At 37.7% G+C, this 20,228-nt stretch overlaps 1 protein-coding gene across 2 annotated transcripts in view; it reads right to left on the reverse strand.

Moving 5' to 3' along the window:
- Nucleotides 1-715: 715 nt before the first annotated feature.
- TACC3 (transforming acidic coiled-coil containing protein 3) overlaps nucleotides 716-20,228 on the reverse strand; it is a 20,331-nt gene continuing 818 nt past the window's right edge. The window contains exons 2-16 of one of the 2 annotated variants that reach the window (XM_085309674.1): nucleotides 16,972-17,152; nucleotides 16,682-16,827; nucleotides 13,207-14,295; nucleotides 11,865-11,964; nucleotides 11,213-11,405; nucleotides 10,160-10,212; nucleotides 9,225-9,358; nucleotides 9,024-9,114; nucleotides 8,144-8,296; nucleotides 5,237-5,313; nucleotides 5,105-5,148; nucleotides 3,930-4,090; nucleotides 2,505-2,611; nucleotides 2,174-2,294; nucleotides 716-885 (exon numbers count right to left, since the gene is read on the reverse strand). In XM_085309674.1, coding sequence (XP_085165800.1) covers nucleotides 820-885; nucleotides 2,174-2,294; nucleotides 2,505-2,611; nucleotides 3,930-4,090; nucleotides 5,105-5,148; nucleotides 5,237-5,313; nucleotides 8,144-8,296; nucleotides 9,024-9,114; nucleotides 9,225-9,358; nucleotides 10,160-10,212; nucleotides 11,213-11,405; nucleotides 11,865-11,964; nucleotides 13,207-14,295; nucleotides 16,682-16,827; nucleotides 16,972-17,151 — 2,715 coding nt within the window. In that variant the 5' untranslated portion in view covers nucleotide 17,152 and the 3' untranslated portion in view covers nucleotides 716-819. Of the gene's footprint in view, nucleotides 886-2,173; nucleotides 2,295-2,504; nucleotides 2,612-3,929; nucleotides 4,091-5,104; nucleotides 5,149-5,236; nucleotides 5,314-8,143; nucleotides 8,297-9,023; nucleotides 9,118-9,224; nucleotides 9,359-10,159; nucleotides 10,213-11,212; nucleotides 11,406-11,864; nucleotides 11,965-13,206; nucleotides 14,296-16,681; nucleotides 16,828-16,971; nucleotides 17,153-20,228 lie in introns of both variants that reach the window. The other variant, XM_085309673.1, reaches the window with a different exon arrangement.

Here is a 20,228-nt window from a genome sequence, read left to right on the forward strand (position 1 = left end):
GAGAGCAAAAATTCAACAACTAGTTAGGCAAGTGAAGGAGTGAATTCCCAGCATAAATAAATAAAAAGCAGTAGCCAGTAATGAGGCAATCCCGTCAAGTAAAAACAGGACATCTGAGATATCAGTTATTGCAGGTCAGAGGTTGAGAKGAAGACACCTTTAATGAGGGCAACCTACTGTATTTCTCTCAAGGCCCTCCGTAAGACAAACCTGTAAGAGATATTTCACTTATTATTCACCTTCAACATTACTAACTGGTCTTGTTTACTGCAAATGATAAGTCTAAGTTTCACACCAGTAAGCAAGCATCTCTTATAAAGAAGGAACATAAGTGACTAGGCAAGAGCATAACATCCAGTATGCTTAAGCTTTCAGTTCTTACTTTATGGCATCTGTGACAGGTCAAGCTCTATTACAATCTTGTAACTCCAGAACATTTTGTTTAAGAGGAGACTGAAGGATGTGCAAAATAGAGACATGTCCTATGTTGACCCTGACCAGCAAAGCCAGCAGCTGTCAGTACAGAACCTTGGCATTCCTGTATAGAGAAAAGAGACTGAGGATGACAGGATTACAACTTTGAGTGACTTATGTGAACACGTTTTTCACAATGAACATTGATACGTACCAGAAGGGGCAACTGAGCTTGAGTATTTATGAGCTTATCAATAAATTGGTCTTCCATACAAAAGACATAGTCAATAACATACAAAAGTGAAAATCAAGAGTTTTATTTTTTCCACAGTCATAATTAAAAATAGAGTGAACACACAGGACAAGAATTCAGAGAGACTACATATTTACAAGACAGTTCAGCTATTAGATTTTTTCCATCTTCAAAATCAAGTCATCACAGATTTTTGTTAGTTCATCATTTTCTTTAGTCTGTTAAGAATAAAAAAAGAACAGTGAATTTCTGTTATGTCTAAGCTATGATACAGTGATTTGAGTCCCAAATAGTCATCTTTGCCAACACATGGAATAGAAAGTCCATTTACATGCTACTGATCTACAGAAATTTACTCTAAAGGACAGTCTACTTTTAGAAGCTTATAAGGTACCTTTAATAGGCTTGACAAATGAGCCAACAGAATTTACTTGATATTATCTCTTTACTTCTCCTGCAGACTTTCCCCATAATCAACATCAGCAACCTTTGAGTGTGATAAGTTATGTTTCAAGTCTTTTGGTTAGACACACTCAAATTCAAGAGACTATTGACCRTTTAGATTTCAATCTTCACAAGAAACTTTTGTAGGATGACATTTGGAGACTTACTGCTATTTCTATAACTGATATGGAAATATCAGTTATTACTCTTTATATGGCTACCCATTTTAATGGGGTTCTTAACACAAAGTGTTGCTGAATTTATAACAGGAGCCAAACTAGTTCTGAGTTAATTGGCTTCTTCTCATCTCACTATTTAAAGACCTATTTATTCAACTACCAAAAAYCCAGCCCTAAGCCTGAAGATCTAACACAGCCATGAGACTTTTCTTCAGAAATGCAGGAATGTTTCAGCATTACTTTGAGTCTCCAATGCTCATAAAACTACAGCTATGATGCAACATAAAACTAGCAGCAGGCATTTCCAGCAATATAATTTTTAAACCTTTAAAGTTTTTCCTTTAAAAGGTTCTAAGTCAAACTCATGTGCCTTCCCAAAGCATTCTAAAACTTCATCTATGCATTACAAAGCACTGCAGTTGAATATCAGGCCTAATGGCCTGAAAGATACTGAGAGAGTTCAGCCAATACAAAAAAAAAACCCTGTATCAGTGCTAATGGCTTGTAAATCATATGCTTAGGAACAAGCTGCACCCRTCAGTTATTCAAGATTCACTCTCAAATCCTGCCCTGTAAGATGTTTAAGTTCTGAACTGTTGAAGGGGATGGAGTAGTAGATAACCTTCAACACAGTAGCCTGATCAATCACTTCTGTGACTCACCTATGGTAACAAGTCTTTTGCTCATACGAACTTKTGCATGAGTTCTAACATGCTAGAGTTGTGCCCTAAGTTTCAGTGGCTATGTCCCAGCATCTGCTTGGGCAACAGTCATCAAAAACAGCATAGCTAGTTAGCATGGTTATTTCTAGCACTGGTACAAGGTATTTCTTAAACTAGTTCGACAAGTAACTAAAAGACTCACTAGTGACATTTTGACTAACCTTTTGTTCTAGRCTCCTCTCTAAGGACTGGATCCTCATTTGTTCTTTGCGGAGACTGGCTTGTAATGCTGCAGTCTCTGACTTGGCTCTGCTCCGTACCTGGGCAATTTCTTCATTTGCTCTGGAATTGAAGCAAGACAGTGTTTAAGCCCTCAGACAGCAGAGCAGAACTGCTGACATCGAATCACAGCAGATTCTTGCACTTTGAAGATTAATCCCCAAACTAAGTGTGTTTGAAGTCACACTGAATTTTTGGCACTAACAAACCACATTCTGCAGCAACTCCAATTGGGCAAAGTACTTCGCTCCGACTCCTTGTCATGGTACTTACTGATGCAGCTTTTCTTCAGCATGTGCCTTTAGGGCCTTATATCTCTGCTCTTCTTTCTTGATTCTGGCCAGGTAGTCTTCAGCACACTTTTTCAGAGCCTCTTCATTCTATCCCAGGAGGGAGAAGTTTAATTAGCTTTTTACATGCTAGGAGCTAAGTTTTTGAGACTGCAGATTCCTGGCCACATGTCTGCAAAGATAAGGTGAATAAATCTCTTCACTTCCCAAATGGGTGTGGGTGTAGTTGCTCTTTTCAACCTCCCTTATTTTGCACAAATTAAATTTATCCTCTGCCCCACCTCCAAGATACATTCCTATCTAGTAGAAAGCTTCTGGTAAAAAGAAAAGGCCACTGGGYCCTTGCTAATTATCTCTCATCAGTTTTTGTTCTTTCAATCAGCTTCATCTTAGCTTGTGATTGTCCAGAGAATAACTAAAATCCAAGTACTTCCAGGAGTCCATGGAAAGATTCAGGCTTTAGGCTATGGTGCAAATGCATCCAACATTAAATAGCAAAGCTAACTTTATCGCTCCTTTATTATTTTGAACTATTATCACAAGTTGAAACTGTTTGGAAAAAAGTGCTAAGACTTCCCACTAATTCTAGACCTCAGAYTTAGCAACTCTTGTCTCCAGATGATGTTTTAGCTCTATGCTAAGGAGAAAGCCTCTACATTCATGGTAGAGAGCAAAAATGGACATGAGATAAGATGGATACCTCAACATAAGTTTCTGCAACACTAATATGTAARTGGCAAGACAGACAATGCCTGTTCCTAAAAGTTGGACTACCATGAACCTCATAAGACTGATTTTGAATTTAAAGAGGACAGTAAAGGATAACTTGAGGAAAGTTTCATCTAAAGGTACATCCTCTTCATAGAAATTGATGCAGCTTTTATGCCTTTCCTGCATAGGAAAATTAGCTTGGAAACTTCAGCTCCCCCATCTCTAGAAATGGCTGTAGATGTTTTAGAACAAAAAGCTGACTTTACTAGGCTTTGTTTTTAAGCTGAAGAGCCCACYCAATAAAGGACATGTTTCACTTTGCAATAGCAAAACCTCTTGAACATCCATCAAGAATGTAGGGAATCAAGCTGCCCTTGTGCAAGAGTCACTACATTTGAGTCAGTCTGTGATTAACAGTGGTATTTTTAAGCATCCAGGGGAAAAAAAAAAAAGTGTCATTCATTTGTTTGAGGGAAACTTTGGCTTCTAACAAACAGATAATCAYTCTTTAAGCCAGAATTAATACCTATTAAGTAATTCAATTCTTAAATCTTTAAACAGGCCACAACCCAGTATCCTGTTTTACAGGTAGTGCCTATAGTAACAAGTCGCTGCTCTAGAAATTCATCACTTCTCCAACTCTTATAAAAGGCAAGTCTCCTTTGTCTTGAAGGAGATCTGCATTATAGCATCTTACTTTGCGATAACCTTCTAGCACTTCTTTCTGTTTCTCAAAACGTTTGAACAGTTCAGAGAAAGATTTCTCCATAGAGTTCAGATCTGAAATAACTTGTTGCTTCTCTTCCATCATCCTCTGCATTTCTTTCTTTGACAGCTCCTTCTGCTTGTGAGCATCCTCTRAGAAAGACAGGGCAACAGTGTTACRCTCTTATGTTTTACACTAATGCAGCAAGTAACAAGAAAAAGAAATCTGACATGGACATAATTCCACATTTCTAATTTATTTTTCTCTTAACTAAAAAGAGGCTTTCATACTTTAGTCCTCCTCCCAAAGGATACTGTACCTTTATGTTTAGGGAAGAGATTTTACTCTGTTAATCTGCTGCATATTACCTCCTATTAACTCCAGATGTCATTAAGGGTTGTGCTTATAAGGAGYTTGTCCAAATACATGGCTTTACTTTAAAAGGCTTCTATTCTAGTTCTACCACAATGTAATCAAGAYACTGCACTTGAGTTTACCACAGCAGAAGCCTGAGATGATACAATAGAAACCAGGAATYTAAGACAACATTTAGATGTTTTTCACTTTAAGGATACACAGTAGCTGAAAGATCTGGGAGGAGACTGGAACAACAAGCTAGGTGAGTACAAGCTCTCTCAGGTCAAATTTTTGCTAGTACACTTGAATTATGTTTTTCCATAGGCTAACTTTTTGACAAAGTAGGAAAAAAGCTGATATACAAGTCTCCTTGAAGAACTAAATTTAAGTAAAGCATAGATTCAGCAAATTCAGCTTTCAGCTAAGAGTATAAAGTTCTATTGACATCTAGTCACTGTTTGTTACCTGACCTCATTTAACACAAGCTGCAGGCATTTAGATCTGCCARYTCTTAAAAWWAAWWAAWWAAWWAAMWAAMMAAMCCCACTCAACTGGAGAGTCAAATAAAAAGCTTAGTATGCTCATGCCTAACTTAGGAAGTCATTATTACCTATCAAGGCATATCAGTATACACTACCATGACTGTTTGAATACACATAAGACAGTTGACCTATGGCTGTCTTGTCTGCAGCCATACACAACCCCTAAGCACTTAAAATGCTATGCCATTAAAAGAAAGTACTGACTTCAGTTAGTCTTATGCTTAGCATGCCCCCCTCAAACTGTTATTATGTAAATATGATACTTACCCATCATTTGTGTTATGGTACCCTCAAACTCAGCAACTATTTTTCTGAAATAACACATGAAAAACAATGTTGAACATAAGTTACTTCCTCTAGCTGCTTTTTCTAAGCAGATACATAAAGGCAGATGCTTACCCCATTTCCTTGTATTCCATATGAAGCTTGTCATACTTCTTTTTCCATTCTAGAGTCTCCAACTGCTTTTCTTGAACCTTGGGGGAAAGAGRGAAAAGTAAAGCTTTCTTTCACAGGAAGTGATGCACATTGGTATCAACACAGCCTGAAAGGTAACTTAGGTGTACTTAGAATTTATTATGGGGAAAACTTAAATTCTAACTGCTCAACAAAATCAAAGTTAAGTGTTTCATTTAAAGTTTAGGTTAAATAAGATGAACTAGTATGATACCCTGGTTTCACAGAAGTAATTCCAACTGAATGTGACTGGTATCTGTTAAGTGGCAAGACTTGAGTAATCTCAGCCCACCTCTTGACTACTCTTATTCATCTGACATACAGGTCATTGTTCCTTGGCCAGTGATCTTCAACCATATAGTAGTAATATTCTCTTATTCTCTTTTAAATGAAAGAGAAAGAAAAGAAGCCATAGGAATCTACAAATCTTAACACAGAAAAGAGCAAATATCAGAAGGCAGTTGCATTTAAAAACTTATCTATTCACTCATAGAAGTCACTGCTGTTAAGTTTACCAAGACTTAAGGTTCTCACTGGTGGTGCAAATACAATCTATCAACTGTGAATGCTAAGAGCCTTCAGGCACACCACATGGCAATCAATACATCTTCAAGATATTTCTGAGACACATACTTTGGCATTAAGGAAAGAAATAACTGGCCATAGAAAGTGCCAAAAGGGCACGAGATTTGAGTAAATATAAAAGTAATATATCCTGATAACTCTGTTGTTTGCATCACTTTGTATGTGAGTTACATTCTTCTGCATTTTGTTTAACTTTAGTGAACTTCTGAATTAAGTTAAACTTTCTCCATTACAAGGACTTGAATTTGTTAAAATACTGTTTTATTTGTAATAAGGATAGTCTATTCCTTAGGCAGAGATCTTCAACTGAATCTCTTGATATACACACAATATATACAATTATTCTGATCAAGATGAGGTTGCAGTTTGAAGCTATTTATGCAATGAACAACCTTCCCCCCCATCACATTCTCAAACTTTGTACTCCATCTTGAAGAATATCCATACCTATATCACAACAATTAAATTAAAGCAGAGCTCACAGTAATAGTATTCACAGTAACAGTATTAGACACTATAAGCAAGGTAGTATCTTTTGCCTTGAACTACAGGAAACTGTTTGTCTTGGGGGGGTGGAGTGTCTTTTTAAAACTGTAATGCTGATAGTCTACTTTAGGTGGGAAGCTACTTAAGGACAAAGGAGCCTACATACRCACAAACCAGCCTGGAATTTTAAATAAGAGCACTTGATTACTTCTCATTTTCCCCCTCAAAGTTGCCCAGTATACTRTAGTTCAGCAAGCTCTGGCTTTCAGTAGTTTTGAGAGTCATACCTTAAGTGAATTGTAAAAGATAAAGTATCAGAAGATAGAGAACCTGACAAGTTTAAACTCATTATGGAACTAAACAAAGGTATTCATGACTGTGAGGGYAGAAATAAAATTTGACAAAAGCAAAACGCATGAAATGACAAACACTTCAAAGCTTATTTGTTAAGTCAACTAAAATAATTCAATAAACCCCTCAAAAAGCAAATATTCATGAATTATGTATATCCAGAAGGAAAACAGGGTTCCTCCACACACATGTAGTTTCACAGAAACTTAAGGTCATCTTAAATTCAGATTGCTGTCCTTCTGGATTAGTATAGTATATCCTGCTACAGTCATCCAGTAGCATCTATCTTACTGCAACTATGTTTACCTGTTTAAAATGGTTCTTTGAAAACAGAAATTAGACCATCAACTAAGCTATTACAAAGTTTTACTCTGTTATGTAAGTTCTGCTTGTTTTTGCTCACTGCACTAAAATCTATCCCCTGCCAAAGTTGTACTTATTTCCCATTTCATGCACYATAGAATATACAAGGTAAAAGTTTGCTCCCAAATGACAGACAAAGCAGTTCTGCAAAATTTTCACTCTTAGAAGTGCACCTTTGCAGTCTAAAGGAAGAGCGCTGTAAAGCAGCAAGCAGCCATAGGCACTGGTAATCTTCCTAAAGATCATTTGGTACCCTTAGYCTCACTAACTGTAGTGAAGTTGGTCAGTCATTTTGAAGGCTTCTGAAGAAGTTAATTTTGAAAACTAATGGCATCATTTCCCATGTTGATTTAGGAAGATTTATGTATAAATATTTGTTTTACATTAATTGGTATTGGTAACTTTACATAAACCAAAAACCATAACAAAAGCAGCACTCAGTTTTGAAATGAGGGGATATACTACTCTTCTTGCATCAGAAAGTGAGGTAAAAAGCAATTTCCATAGCAATAGAGTTGCAGAAGACTCTTGACATCTGACTCCTTCCTTCCTCTTACATTACTTTTCTCCAGTGTGTTCCAGACTTTTTCTTAATTTAGCAGCTGGACACACTGTCCTCTCCCTTTGTCCTGTGCCTCCCCATTCCACACAAAAGTGACACCACACCCCTTCACTGAATTGCCATTACAGCTTCACCTTGTTTTAAGGATATAGTTATAATCAAAGCAGCCTTCCTTCCTGTAGGCAAGGACAGGTAGTTCTTACCCAGTTTAATGAAGAGTACTTAGACCACCGATATTAAGCCTCCATACATTCCACCTCTTGATAGTAGATCCTTGTTTMATACTAGTCAGAAGCTGACTGAAAATGAAGTTTGCCATATTTCCTTAGATATCAGCCCCGAAGAGTTCTATAGCTCTTACTTCCATCAAGCTTACATTAAGCTTTTCTGGATGAGATGCTTATTCTAAGTTTGATGAAAAAGATTCAGGTAGAGAGGTGTACCATAAACCACACAAAGGGGATTTTCAAGGTTAAAGTTTTGCTTTGGAGGGATCATCATACCTCTTTTTTAACCAGATCGACAGCTGCATCCATGTCCTTTTGACTATATTTTAGCACATCTATAATAGCATCCACTGCAGTGTTTGTAGAGGCAGCAAAAGTCAGTGGTGAAACATCACTGATCAGAGATTGTGGAATTAGAGGACCTGTATCCTGCAAGGAAAGAAAAATTGGAGTTAACAGATTTTGATTTCAACACAATTGCCTGGCTGCATGTAGAATATAATCAAGCTAATTCAACATATTTAACTTAAGAAATCTCAAGCTACCTCCACAACTGTTACAACTTTGCTACCTTGTAGATATTTTGTAACTATTTTTGAGGCCTTAAAGAAACTGCTATCTACCAGTCATGACGAGCAGAAACATGACAACACACTATATCCTCAATAAATTAAGCACCAGTTTATTCCAAACTGCTGTGCAGATCCCTATTCAGAAGCAATGCTCACATTATAAGCCTTCAGTTGTAAAGCAGCAAGTTTAATTGAAGTTTAGTGCTTTTCATTCTAGCAGTACATTTAACAAGAGCTTATCTTATTTTTGTGGCTTCAGCTGCATGAAAAACTGCTCATATAAAGCAGTCTTAAGAATAGTTTAAGTTCTTAGAAGATGTGTACTGTTACTAGTTTCTACAAAAGAGATGATATGCAAGGACATGAAGTCCATCAAGAAGTTCAGCTTTGATATAACTGGCTGTCCCAACCTCATTTCTAAGATGACAGTTTAAATAAGCATTAAGTATTCTGTTATCCATAGAAGTTTTGCATGATAAATCTTGAATCCAGAACACTACCTGACCCCTTCCCCCTGCTGCCCCTCCCCGTCCCCACACACACACACAAAAGAAGTCACTTGGTATCATTTCCAGTATCCTTACAGGAGTTGTAAATGTTCCCAGAAGATCAAGTCCTTTCGGTTTTTCTTCATTTTGAAGACTCACTGCAGGCTTTTCAGTTTCCTCAAGCAATCTGCTTAAACCAGCAACAGAACTAAAATGAACACAATTGCCTACATTTGCTCAAGTGATGCCTTTCTTTATATGGCTATGTATTACAAGTTAGATTAAATCAATACATACCTACACTGAAGTGGAGCAGTCATAGAACTTGTATTTGTTCCAATAGTACCAGAAACTGGTTTTCTGGGACTGTCCCTCAACAGAGGGTCAAACTTCAAATACAGTGACTGCTTCCTCAAAGCAGACTCTTTGAACTGAGGAGAAAGAGGCAAAACTAGTGTTATGCTATAAAGCAGTAAATCTACTAACACACACAGTCTTCTGGAGGGAGGGTGAGCCTATTCTTCTGTGGCCAGAGTATTGTTCTCAGGGGAAAAGTTATATAACAGAACTTGGTGCCCACAAGTTTAAGTCCTTATGTAACATCAAGTGAACTCAAAGTCCTTTGCTCAGATAGAGCCAAAAGGGCAAATTTCATGAACTTTTCAAAACTAGCAGACATATCTGACATGGACAGACAGCAYGTAAACTGAGTGAGCAGTGTACGTCAGCCTCTGCTTTTGCTATCATAACAAAACAAATATCATGGGATTAAAAAACAATTTGAATTCACTGTATAGTCATAGCTACTCTGGTCCAAAGGAAGAGAAAGTAATTAAGCTGTACTAATTTAAACATGACATTCCTGATTTAGACAGACTTCCTGAAAAAAGAAAAAAAAAAACTTTGAAAGTTTGCTTCCCAACAGTAATCCTGCACTTCCAAAGCATTATGTTCTCACAGCTTTGGTGAGCAGAGATGTGAAACATCATCCATTTCACTTTTGCTACCAATCACAGAAATAGCACCTTTGCAATGACCTCTGTTCCTTAGCAGAACTGCATGAAACTACATCCCTCCCCCAGCCTTACAGATACATTCCTTTGAAATAGAACATATTTCTACAGTCAGATTCAAAGCCAAGTCATTGCATAAAAGCACCTAAGGCTTGACAGTTTCCTTTTCCTTTGCCCTTAGGCAGGAAAGGTAACAAAATATTTCAGTATCATACTTACTGATGAAGTTCCAAACTGTTCGAGATAGTCTATTTCTATGCCCATTCCAAGAACTGGAAAAAGAATTACACAAGAGATACTGTCATATGATCTTACAGTGAAGCATCTACAGATAGAAACAGATATGTACAGGTAAAAAGCAAGTAAGTTCTAGTTTTCTACTTGCTAAAAGCTTTATACTTCAAAACAGAATTAAAAAGGCAAAGTTTAAGTCAAATGAACTTTCAGCCTCCATCTGCCCCCAAATGCATGATAAATTCATATAATTTAACACATTTGAAGAAATTCTGTTGTTCTGTGGTYAAAGTGGCAAGCACACTACTTCTTCACACAGTGCCACATAAAAGGCTAAGGTTACCAGTTTGACCATTAACATTAATACACATCTTACAGCTGTGATCACACAAGTTATCATGGACATTTCTCAATACATCAATTCCACTCAAGTACTATGTGACACACTGTATAGCAGTCAAGTCATTTGCTCATCCTGCCACACAATGCTCCCACAAGCAACAACTCTCCCAAGTGGCTCAAAGCCTTGGCTATGCAGTAAGCTTTCAAGATGCGTATGCAAGTGCAGAAAGACCCATGCTGCAACAAGAAAGCAGCATTCAAGCAGTGCTGAGGGCCTGCAGTAAGCTACAAGACTCAAATATAGGCACGCAGTTATATGGCTCTAATGTTCTCAGTTTAGAAAGTGCTTAACACTAAGTGATTTTGAGGGCAGAGTATATATTTTCAGCACAGAAAGCTGTCACCAAAGCTCCAAAGATACCATTTCTATGCCAAAATAATGTTCAACCTCTCAGGTAACAGATTATTGCTAGTAACTAGCTACTGGAATTTAGTATAATACAGAGAAGGTTAGAAGTAATCTTCCAAATATTTCCCACCCCTGCTATTTATCATGGTTTTTACAATCCTTCAAAGATAGCAAAAGGAGACAACAAAAAGTAGTATCAATTGTCAGTACTGAAGTAGAAGAACAAATACATTGAGCAGTTATTTTCATAGCATCTTTCCAAGGCGATTCTAAAAAACCACTCTTACCTTCTGCTGATGGTCTGAATTGCTCTTCAGGTTCAGTGATAGCTGTCTGGTCATCTGCTATTATGTCAGTTCTGTCAAAACTAAGTTTAACTTCTTCTGCAGGCATTGAGCTTTTTCCACTGTCAGCAGAAACTAGAGTATCTTGAGAGGGGACATTAGCTGAAGACAGTTTAGAGGGACTCATTTTCTTCTCCTGTAGAAGAAAAGCACCACTTTTTATTGTTAATGTAACACTTTACAAGTAGCATGAATATATTCAGCATCATAATAATGATCAATTGGTTTTTAAACTAGCTAGGCTGCCAACATAAACCTCCAGAAGTTATAGGCAGGGAAGCTAAACAGTATTATCAAGGTGTTGTTTGAGCATAGCTCACAGTAGACAGGAATCACAGAATCCACACCCGTAGGTTTGTCCTTATACAATACTGCTGATCAGAGAAAGATACTACGTACTAAGCTACTAATTTAGCTGCCTCTGATGTTACCTTCAAAAGAAGTCTACACATAGTAGATATTCGATCTAAAACTGGTGAAGATGCTTAAAAACAATTCTCGCACAAAGTATCAAACAAGGGACATAATGAAGTCAAGAATAATTTTGATTCACTAAACAACTGGCCAAGAAATGGATATCTTTGCTATACATTACCATGGCTAGTTGCCCTGGAGGTTCAGCTTCTGTTTGAACTCCTAGCTTGTCTTCTTGAATTCCTGGCTTGTCTTCTGCCACACTCTGCTTACTGATTTCCCTAAAGAAAAAAAAAAGTTATCACCAAATCCAAGTCACCTAGACAATTCTGAACTGTTTGCTAGATATATTGAAACACTGAATTAAAGTAAGCTTATTTGAGAGCTTCTACTGCTGTAGTACAGAAAGCTTCAAGAGTGGAGATAAATTCACTGTCTTGCCTGGTGACACTTAAGCAACAGAAAGCTCAGTTCATTATAATCAATGCTATCTGGAAAGAAAGGGAGAAAAATCACAGTAGTATCACAGAAGAGTCTTACAGTTGACTTAATACCTTTGACTTATTTCCATCTGTAAAGCACAAGATAGGTCAAAAAGTTAAAGATTTATAAGGCAGCCTGCTATTCTTTACACTACTAGTTGTGTTGCATTATTTTGGTGGAAAGCTTCATTAGAAGTCCAATACTTCATTTATTGATGACAGTGTAAATATTTACCAAGTAAGAAGTTACAAGTAGCTGATCATGGTATACAAGGAGTAAGAGAGCAGACACTCATTTCTGCCAAATTTACATCTCATGAGAGTCTACTTCAAGCAAGTACCTGCCTATAGTAACCCAAAAAAAAATAAAAAAAAGCTGATAATAGTTACAGTTCCTAGTAAATAAAACACACCATCTCCCATTCTCAAGTGAGAACTCTAATTTGGTGCCATAAAAATGCAATATTCATGGGAAGCAGTTGAATTAGAGATAGCATTCAAATCCCAAGACAATGCAAGGAAGGAACACCACCACCAAGCTCAGCCAGTACTTTAGCTCACTTCAATTAGTCCTTAATTCTACATTGTAAATATGTAACAGAACTGTCTAACCCCTCTTCAAGTTGCTTAAAGTATAATTGTGCCAATTAATTCCCCAGTCACATCAAAAACACATAGTTCTCTTAAAAGATAGCAGCTGCTACCTGGTCCTCTGTATTTCACTCTAATTTGAGGAGTGAGGATAAAGAAACATTCGACCAAGGGGGTTAATGCTCTTCTCATAAGTCTGTTCTCTTYCCTTCCTCATGATTTAAGAATAATTTTTGCACAGACCCAGCCATTTCCAGATGGTTTCCCCAGTAAGATCTTTACCATCACAACCCATTATGCTAGAGATTACAATGCATTTCAGAAGTCCACTCATTTACATGAGGGAGAAACTCAAGAAGTTAGAATACATTTGTTGTAAGAGACAAACCATCTCTTTTCTCACAGAAGAGTTCAAGATACTTCTACAATCAGTTAAGCAGATCTACTTACAGACTTTCAGGATCTCCTTCCTCAAGGACCTCACAGGTACTTGGTGTGTTATCCTGCTCCACTGGAAGAGACTCCTTCTTTGACAAGGTACCATCCTGCTCCTCTTGTAGATGAACTTTTTGAGAGCTAGGTTTAGGGTGCTTGGGTGAGCTGGAAATTTTAGAGCCTCCTCCAAATGGATTAAAGTTTGGATCGTCAACTTTGTCCCAGTCAAACTTATAGGATGCTYTGGGAACAGGAGTTTCTTCTTCCACATTACTTACACTTTTCACTTCAGTATTCTCTGTTTTTGTTCTGGCACTAGTAATTTTTTTGGAAGGTGGCTTAATTCCAGTTCTTTTACCTAGTTTCTTAGGAGGTGGTTTTCTAACAGTGCTATTATCAAAGTCAAATTCCAGTTTTACTGGTCCAGCCTTGGTGATCTCAGGCTTTTCTGCAGGCTCCTCCTTGGAGATACCAGRCTCCTCTGCAGGCTTTGACTCTTCTGTGGAGGTTTTTTCTGCTACCAAAGTATTCTGAAGCTTCAGTTCCCCAGTTTTAGAAGAACTGCTTACATCAGAACTACTAGAATCTAATTCATCGGATAGTTGTACAGAACATGTAGGTGCTTCTGTTGATTGCACAGAGTTATCAGTGTGGCTTACTATGTTGGAAGTAGATTTCACATCCTGCACAGAGTCACTGATTGCTTGCTTAGGAGTCATCTTGTGTTTATTAGACTCCAACTCTGTCAAAACAGGCTCTTTTCCAGAGAAGACTCTGTTTTCCTCTGCACTAGTGCTCTCCRTACTTGAAGTTGAAGGAAAAGGAACTCTATCTTCTAGTGGAAGAGAGTTACTACTTTTTTCAGAAACTTTCTCAGGGCTGCTAGACACAAGAGACTTTTGTAGATTTCCAGGAGAATTGGGCAGCTGCATTGAACTCTGAAATGGATTGATGTCATTTAAGTTATCAAAGTCAATATTGTAGGAACCTCGGCTCTTCACTGGCATCTCATCATCCGGGTAAGGAGCAATGCTGACCTTCTCTGGCATTTGTATATTTGCCTCTCTATTACTTTCTTCAGCTTCAGTTTTTTGAAGACTTCCACTGCATTGGAAGAGTCAGATCACACATGATTAACTATTTTTTCCAGACATCATTTCAAATCATGTTTAAAAAGATGATTTGCTCAAGTAGCTTTGCATGCTTTAGAACAGTCTGAATTTTTGATGTAGTGTGTGAGCTGATAGAAGAATAGCATAACAAAGAATCAGTTACCACCTAACAACCTGCAATTATCAGATGGTGTACATGAACTACAGGAAAAAGAATCAGTCCTTAAAAGTACTCAGTATTCCTAAGCTATCCATTTGATACAGYTAGGTTCTCTTATTCCATTCAACACTGACAGTTCTACTTACAGTGAAATGGACATTTCCCTTTCACTGAATAGCCTGAAACATGCAATACTCAGGAGTTATCAACAATCAGCTCAAACATAGGCACAACTAGTAGTACATCTTTATGGTGATTTGTCTGTGAGTCATGACTAACTCACAAGGCTAGGATCATGACTCACTTCTCCCATTTCATCCATTGCTTTGTCTGGTCATTCTGGCTGATTTTGTGTGTCTGAAAGCGTGCACCAGCATTTCATCCATGAGGTCCTACATGTCAGAAAAAAACTTGGACTTCAGGTATTCTCAACTCTGTATAACACCAAAGTTGAAGAGCAAAGTAGTTTACTAGAGAGAAATTATTTTCTTGTAGGAGAAAGAGGCAAGATTCTAACAGAAGAAACAAGTTAAAGAGTTTGTATACTCACTACTGCTGGATATTCTACAAGTTATTGCTCTCCATGTTATCTCCCCAAGGTTAACTTTTGAGGCTCATCCTCAGACTACAGAGAGTTAAGCCATTACTTCCTGAAACAGGATTTCCTCCCATTGTTTTGTCCCTATGCAAAGTAATTATTTGTGTGCCATTCATATCTGCTATAAAGCAGAACATGATTAAAAGCTGCTCAGTAAAAATACTACTTTGATAAACCTGAAAGCAAAGGCTGGAGATAAAGGTCAGTAAGTTCTTCTCACCCGGTTTGAGTGCCGCTTCCCTGCAACAGTTCAGCCCCAGACTTGTCTAACTAGTCAAGCCCCTCCCATTTTCTTTCAGTTTTTAACCTAATAAATGCCAGTTGAGAACAAGATATCTGCTTGAAACTTGAAAGGACATGATTTTTTACTATTCTCTCTAAAGAAAGTAATTTAGCAACATGAAGTTTTTAAAATTAAAATATACATTTGCTTGTAGCAAGAAAAAAAAGGATATCTACACAGTACAAGCAATGCCTTGACACACAATTATGCCTTTAACTAAAAACAGTTAGTGGCCAACCCTTTCAATTTTCTGTGTGTGTTTATATTACATGTATATGTATAATATATATGATTTTCAGGTGAACAGTAAGTTTGAGTTAGATGCAGTAAGCAAATAGTTTAAAAAAATGCAGTGGCTTACTCAGAAGTACTTTTCTAAGCTACAGTATACATGCAAGTTAATAACTTGAAGTGAATCCAACCATTTAAGGGGCACTGAGAAGTCAAGGACTAATCATCCGCTGTTTTCCATCTTTCTCCCTTCTCCCCCTCCCAAATGAAAAAATAGGAGGCTAAGTAAAACTGACAGGTAGTTTAAAAACAAACAAAAGGACATACTCCTCCACAGATGAGGAAGTTAACCTCTGAAACTTCTTGCTGCTAGGCATTACAGATGCTTACAGATGTTTACATAAGCTTAAAACAAGGTTGAAAAATTCAGTAAGAAAAATATCCACTGAGAGCTATTAAATAACATAATAGCATTGTATCATTGCTACACTATTATAACAATATCTCTAGCAAAGAGTTGCAAAACACTAAATTGTAACACCGCAGACTTTGTGCTCTCCTCTAGGCATTAGCCATGCTGGGCACAGGCTTCTATGTTAGAGATGCACAAACTAGCTGTAACTTGGGRTTGACGTTACATTCACTTCAGGTTGCTTTTTAAAAAACTTAGCACTCACTGACTCAAAGTGTTAATTCAAGCTAACACTTAAGACACATTTTAAGAATTAAATTTAAAGAGATAAAATAGTACTTGACATTCAAAAGGGAAGTTAGAAGACTTCAGATAAGCTTCAGATAGTTATACAGTCTCAGGAAGAAAAGTTAGGAAAAAGTTATCGTAGGAAATAGTTTTGTATTCTGCCTAATATACTTGCAGAGATGGAAACAGAGCTCATCAATCAGTACTGCAACCAAGACAACTACCATTACTTCTCAGAAAGTTTTAACTTTGAAAAAAGTTTGTGCATCAAGTTCAACACTAATTTTGATCCTCTCATGCAGTTTAGATCACTAAAAAATTACATTTTAAATAAACAAGTTTATGAGGGACAATCATCTTGATTATATCCTGCATTGTTAAGACTATTAGCAGTGACATTACTCACTCAACATTGTTGAATGCAGATAAGAGATCATCCTCTGGTCCTTCCTTGCAATCATCCAGTGTAAAAGTAGCCTCGAGTTTGTCTGTCATGGTAGGACTTAAGATTTTTCGAGTCTGAGGATCTCTTAGAGGAGTCTGAAAGGTTACCTTGGCAAGGGAGGGGGAAGCGAGAAGAGGAAAGGGGAAGAACATGAACAACACAGTATTTTCAAGCTTCAGATAGCACACGTGTTCAGTTCAATGTCAGAGACCATAGAAGGAAGAACATAATCAATGCAAAAGCATATTTACCTTCATAGCTTTTGCCACACTTCTTGGTGGCAAGTTTTCTTTCTGTGACAGGCGCAGAATGGATGGTCTTCCTGTAGGTTCCGGTGGCGTAAAGCAAAAGTTACAGTCTTCCGCTGTTAGATCATCACTGATGTTTTCACAGTTTTCCCCATTTTCCGCATTTAAAATCTGCAGACTCATTCTAGAATATCAGCACATATACAACATCACACCATGAATAAGGGTGTGGCTGGCCAGATGCACTTTCAGATAATCAAACACACTGGAAGCYTAGCACTTACTAGCAAAGTGAGATTAACAGCTGCAAAAGGAGTTTTAAGAGTATTAAAAATCCTGATATGGAAAGCTAACTCAGACTACCCTGCAGGCATCTAAATGCAGCATTTCCACAGACACTCCTCTTTTGATACGAGTCTGAAAAGTTAACTGCTGATACTATACTTTCTGCAGTTGACATACAAGCCTATTAATTGAGCTGCCAATCCTTTAAAGGGAGCTCTGTCATTTAGTGTTTTCTTCGTTCCCAACTCCTTAAGGCCAGTAGGGCCACTGAGGTGCAGTCCTGTGTCTTATGGTAAGACATCTAACTAGGAAAAATAGTCTTTGCAAGGAGCAAATCACTATTTCGTCATTTTATTCACATGGACTCATTACCACACCATACCACCAGTAAATAGCAAAGCAAATGTGTTTAGGAGCAAAGTTCTGAATAAAGTTATTCAAACTTTCCCTACACTGTCTAAACATACATGGATTTTRTAAAGGTACATAGTGCATAAGAATCCTTGTTTTGTAGGCATTATTGGTAGAAAAATCTGGAAAAAACAACGCTTGTAATAGAAATACATATTTCTTACTCATTGCTTTTATCTTTTATGGTCTTGTAAAGTTTTATATATCTCTAACATAAATAATTTCACTAGTATTTCAAGTGTGAAGAACTAAAGCTTGCATTACATCTAAGATTAAGGAGGAAAACAAGTTAGGAAAAAAAACAATCAAGTATCTCATGCAAGCTAACACTTACAGAACTTCAACTCAGTCCACCTCCCATTAGAGCCTGCTCTGGTTGGTTTTAAAAAAAAAATCAGTAGTAGCCTCACTGAGGATTTGAAGGGGCTGGGGGGGAGGGGGCAGGATGCAGGGAGGTGTTTGAAAAGACAAAAAAAGGGGGGGGGGAATTAGATAATAGAAAGCATATAGCAAGAATTAGGCATAACCATTGCCCAACAAGGATGATTCCTCATAAGTGCATAGCTATCAGTCATACTTAAAGCCACTTCTTCCATAAGAATGAACACACTGGAGAGATGCAGACAAGGACCTATGAAAGATAATCAGGATCATCAGCTGGAGGAGATGCTAGATCATTTGAAATAGTAATCTAGTCCAGAAAGCAAGTGCTTTATTTAAGATCAAACACCTAACAATTAGCTTGTTTTCTATTCATCAGTGAGCCAAGATCAGTCAAGTAAACCATCCGAAAGTAAATCATCTGAAGATTATGACAAAAACAATAATTCAGAAAGGTAACAAAAACATTAATGAAAACATTATTATGTTTTCAAATTTACTGTCTATGTGTTTAAATTCGTGCATTCAAGTCTCTCCCACTCTTACATTAATCCTTACGCAGATATTTGCTTCACTATGTACTGAACTCTGCTGCTTTGTGTGCAAGACAGACAAATTAGATTGGAGTTTTACACTATCACTATTTACACTATTTTTCCTCCCTCCGCCTCCCTCTGAGACTAAGGCATTTGCTGCTTTTTAAGACATAAGCATGGTAAGAACACTTGCAAGTAGGGCTCAGCTACTCATATTTATCTTGCAACATGTCCACATGTTACACTATCAGCAACACAACACAAACTATAGCAAGCAGGTTACAACTGCATTTGTTATTTCTTTGAGTCATGCTTTAGCCCAAGGTGTTGTATACCTAAGTTGTATTAGCAAATTATAGAACTTAATGTTCAATCAGCTTCACTGCTTCCTTTTGTTACTCCAAACTAAAACTGAGACAACTGATTAAAAGCTGAATCTTTAAAAACCTCTGATTATTTAATGTGGCTAGCTAGTTTAAAAATAAAGCCTAAGATGAGATAAAATTGACAGTACCTTCCAACACAACCTCAAATGAGCCTCCGTTGCTCACAGAAGACTTTAGATTTATTACATTGAGATGTTTATACCCCATTGCTTGATCAGATTAAATACACAGTATACTGACACAAAGCATATATCTAAAACTGTGAGTGAATATGGTATATTAGGAACACTCCACTTTATGTGCAAATATGTGCAAGCAAGAATTGATCTCGATTTTCACAGTCTCATTAGTTAGCAGTTGCAGGAAATAGGAGGAAATCTTTAAACAAAAATAAAGAAAAAAAAGTCCTACTTAAAGTGGTTAGTGTCCGATGCATGTAAAATCATGTTGTGAAAACCAGCAAGTTTTCCCACTATGGCCATTTCAAGATCCCAGAATGAAACTACTTCATACTTTAAAATAATATGCATTTAAGCACAAGTGGCAATCTCTCACTCCATATTTGAGAATGAACATAAATCCAATGATATCAGGTAATTAAATCATGGGAATCCATTAATTCTAAGACTAGGCTTTGCTTAAGACCTGAAAAGGATGCTAGACTCCTTTAATTACAGCTTCACAGCAGCTACTTGTGCCCTGATGACCGTTAAACAGAAATACCTAGAACTCCATTGGATCCACATATGCCTAAGGAGGTCACTGAACATGCAGGGCAAAGAGTAGAATTTTTTAAAAATTTTAATTATCCTCTGAGATCCTCTAGCAGAGGAGCTGCAGAATATTGGCCTCCAGAATAAAGCACATGCTTAGTGTTCCAGGCTAAAACACACGTATTGCCACAATTCATAAATACTTGAGACACATGCTGCTGTGAAGCATATGCGTGCTGGACCGCTCTGAGCTAGGCAAGGAACACGCATCAGGGCACCCAGCCTTACAGTAAGTGACCAAGCCCTGTCTTACTCTTCCCCCCAAGTCACAGGAAGCCCCAACACCCCCAGCTACACCAGAGACCCCTCAGCCCCACCCTCAAGCTTACCAGGGTGTGCCTGAGGCACCCCCAAACTCACTGGGGTGCCCCCAAGACCCCTTGACAAGAGACACCCCCACACACACTCAGAGGCGGGTCCCCAGCCCCACACCACCAAACCTCTCCCCCCAACCCTCACAGAGGCGGGTCCCCAGCCCCACACCACCA

Source organism: Rhea americana, unplaced genomic scaffold, assembly GCF_003343005.1.
Source record: "Rhea americana isolate MKP2758 unplaced genomic scaffold, rheAme1 scaffold_30, whole genome shotgun sequence".
Taxonomy (NCBI): domain Eukaryota; kingdom Metazoa; phylum Chordata; class Aves; order Rheiformes; family Rheidae; genus Rhea; species Rhea americana.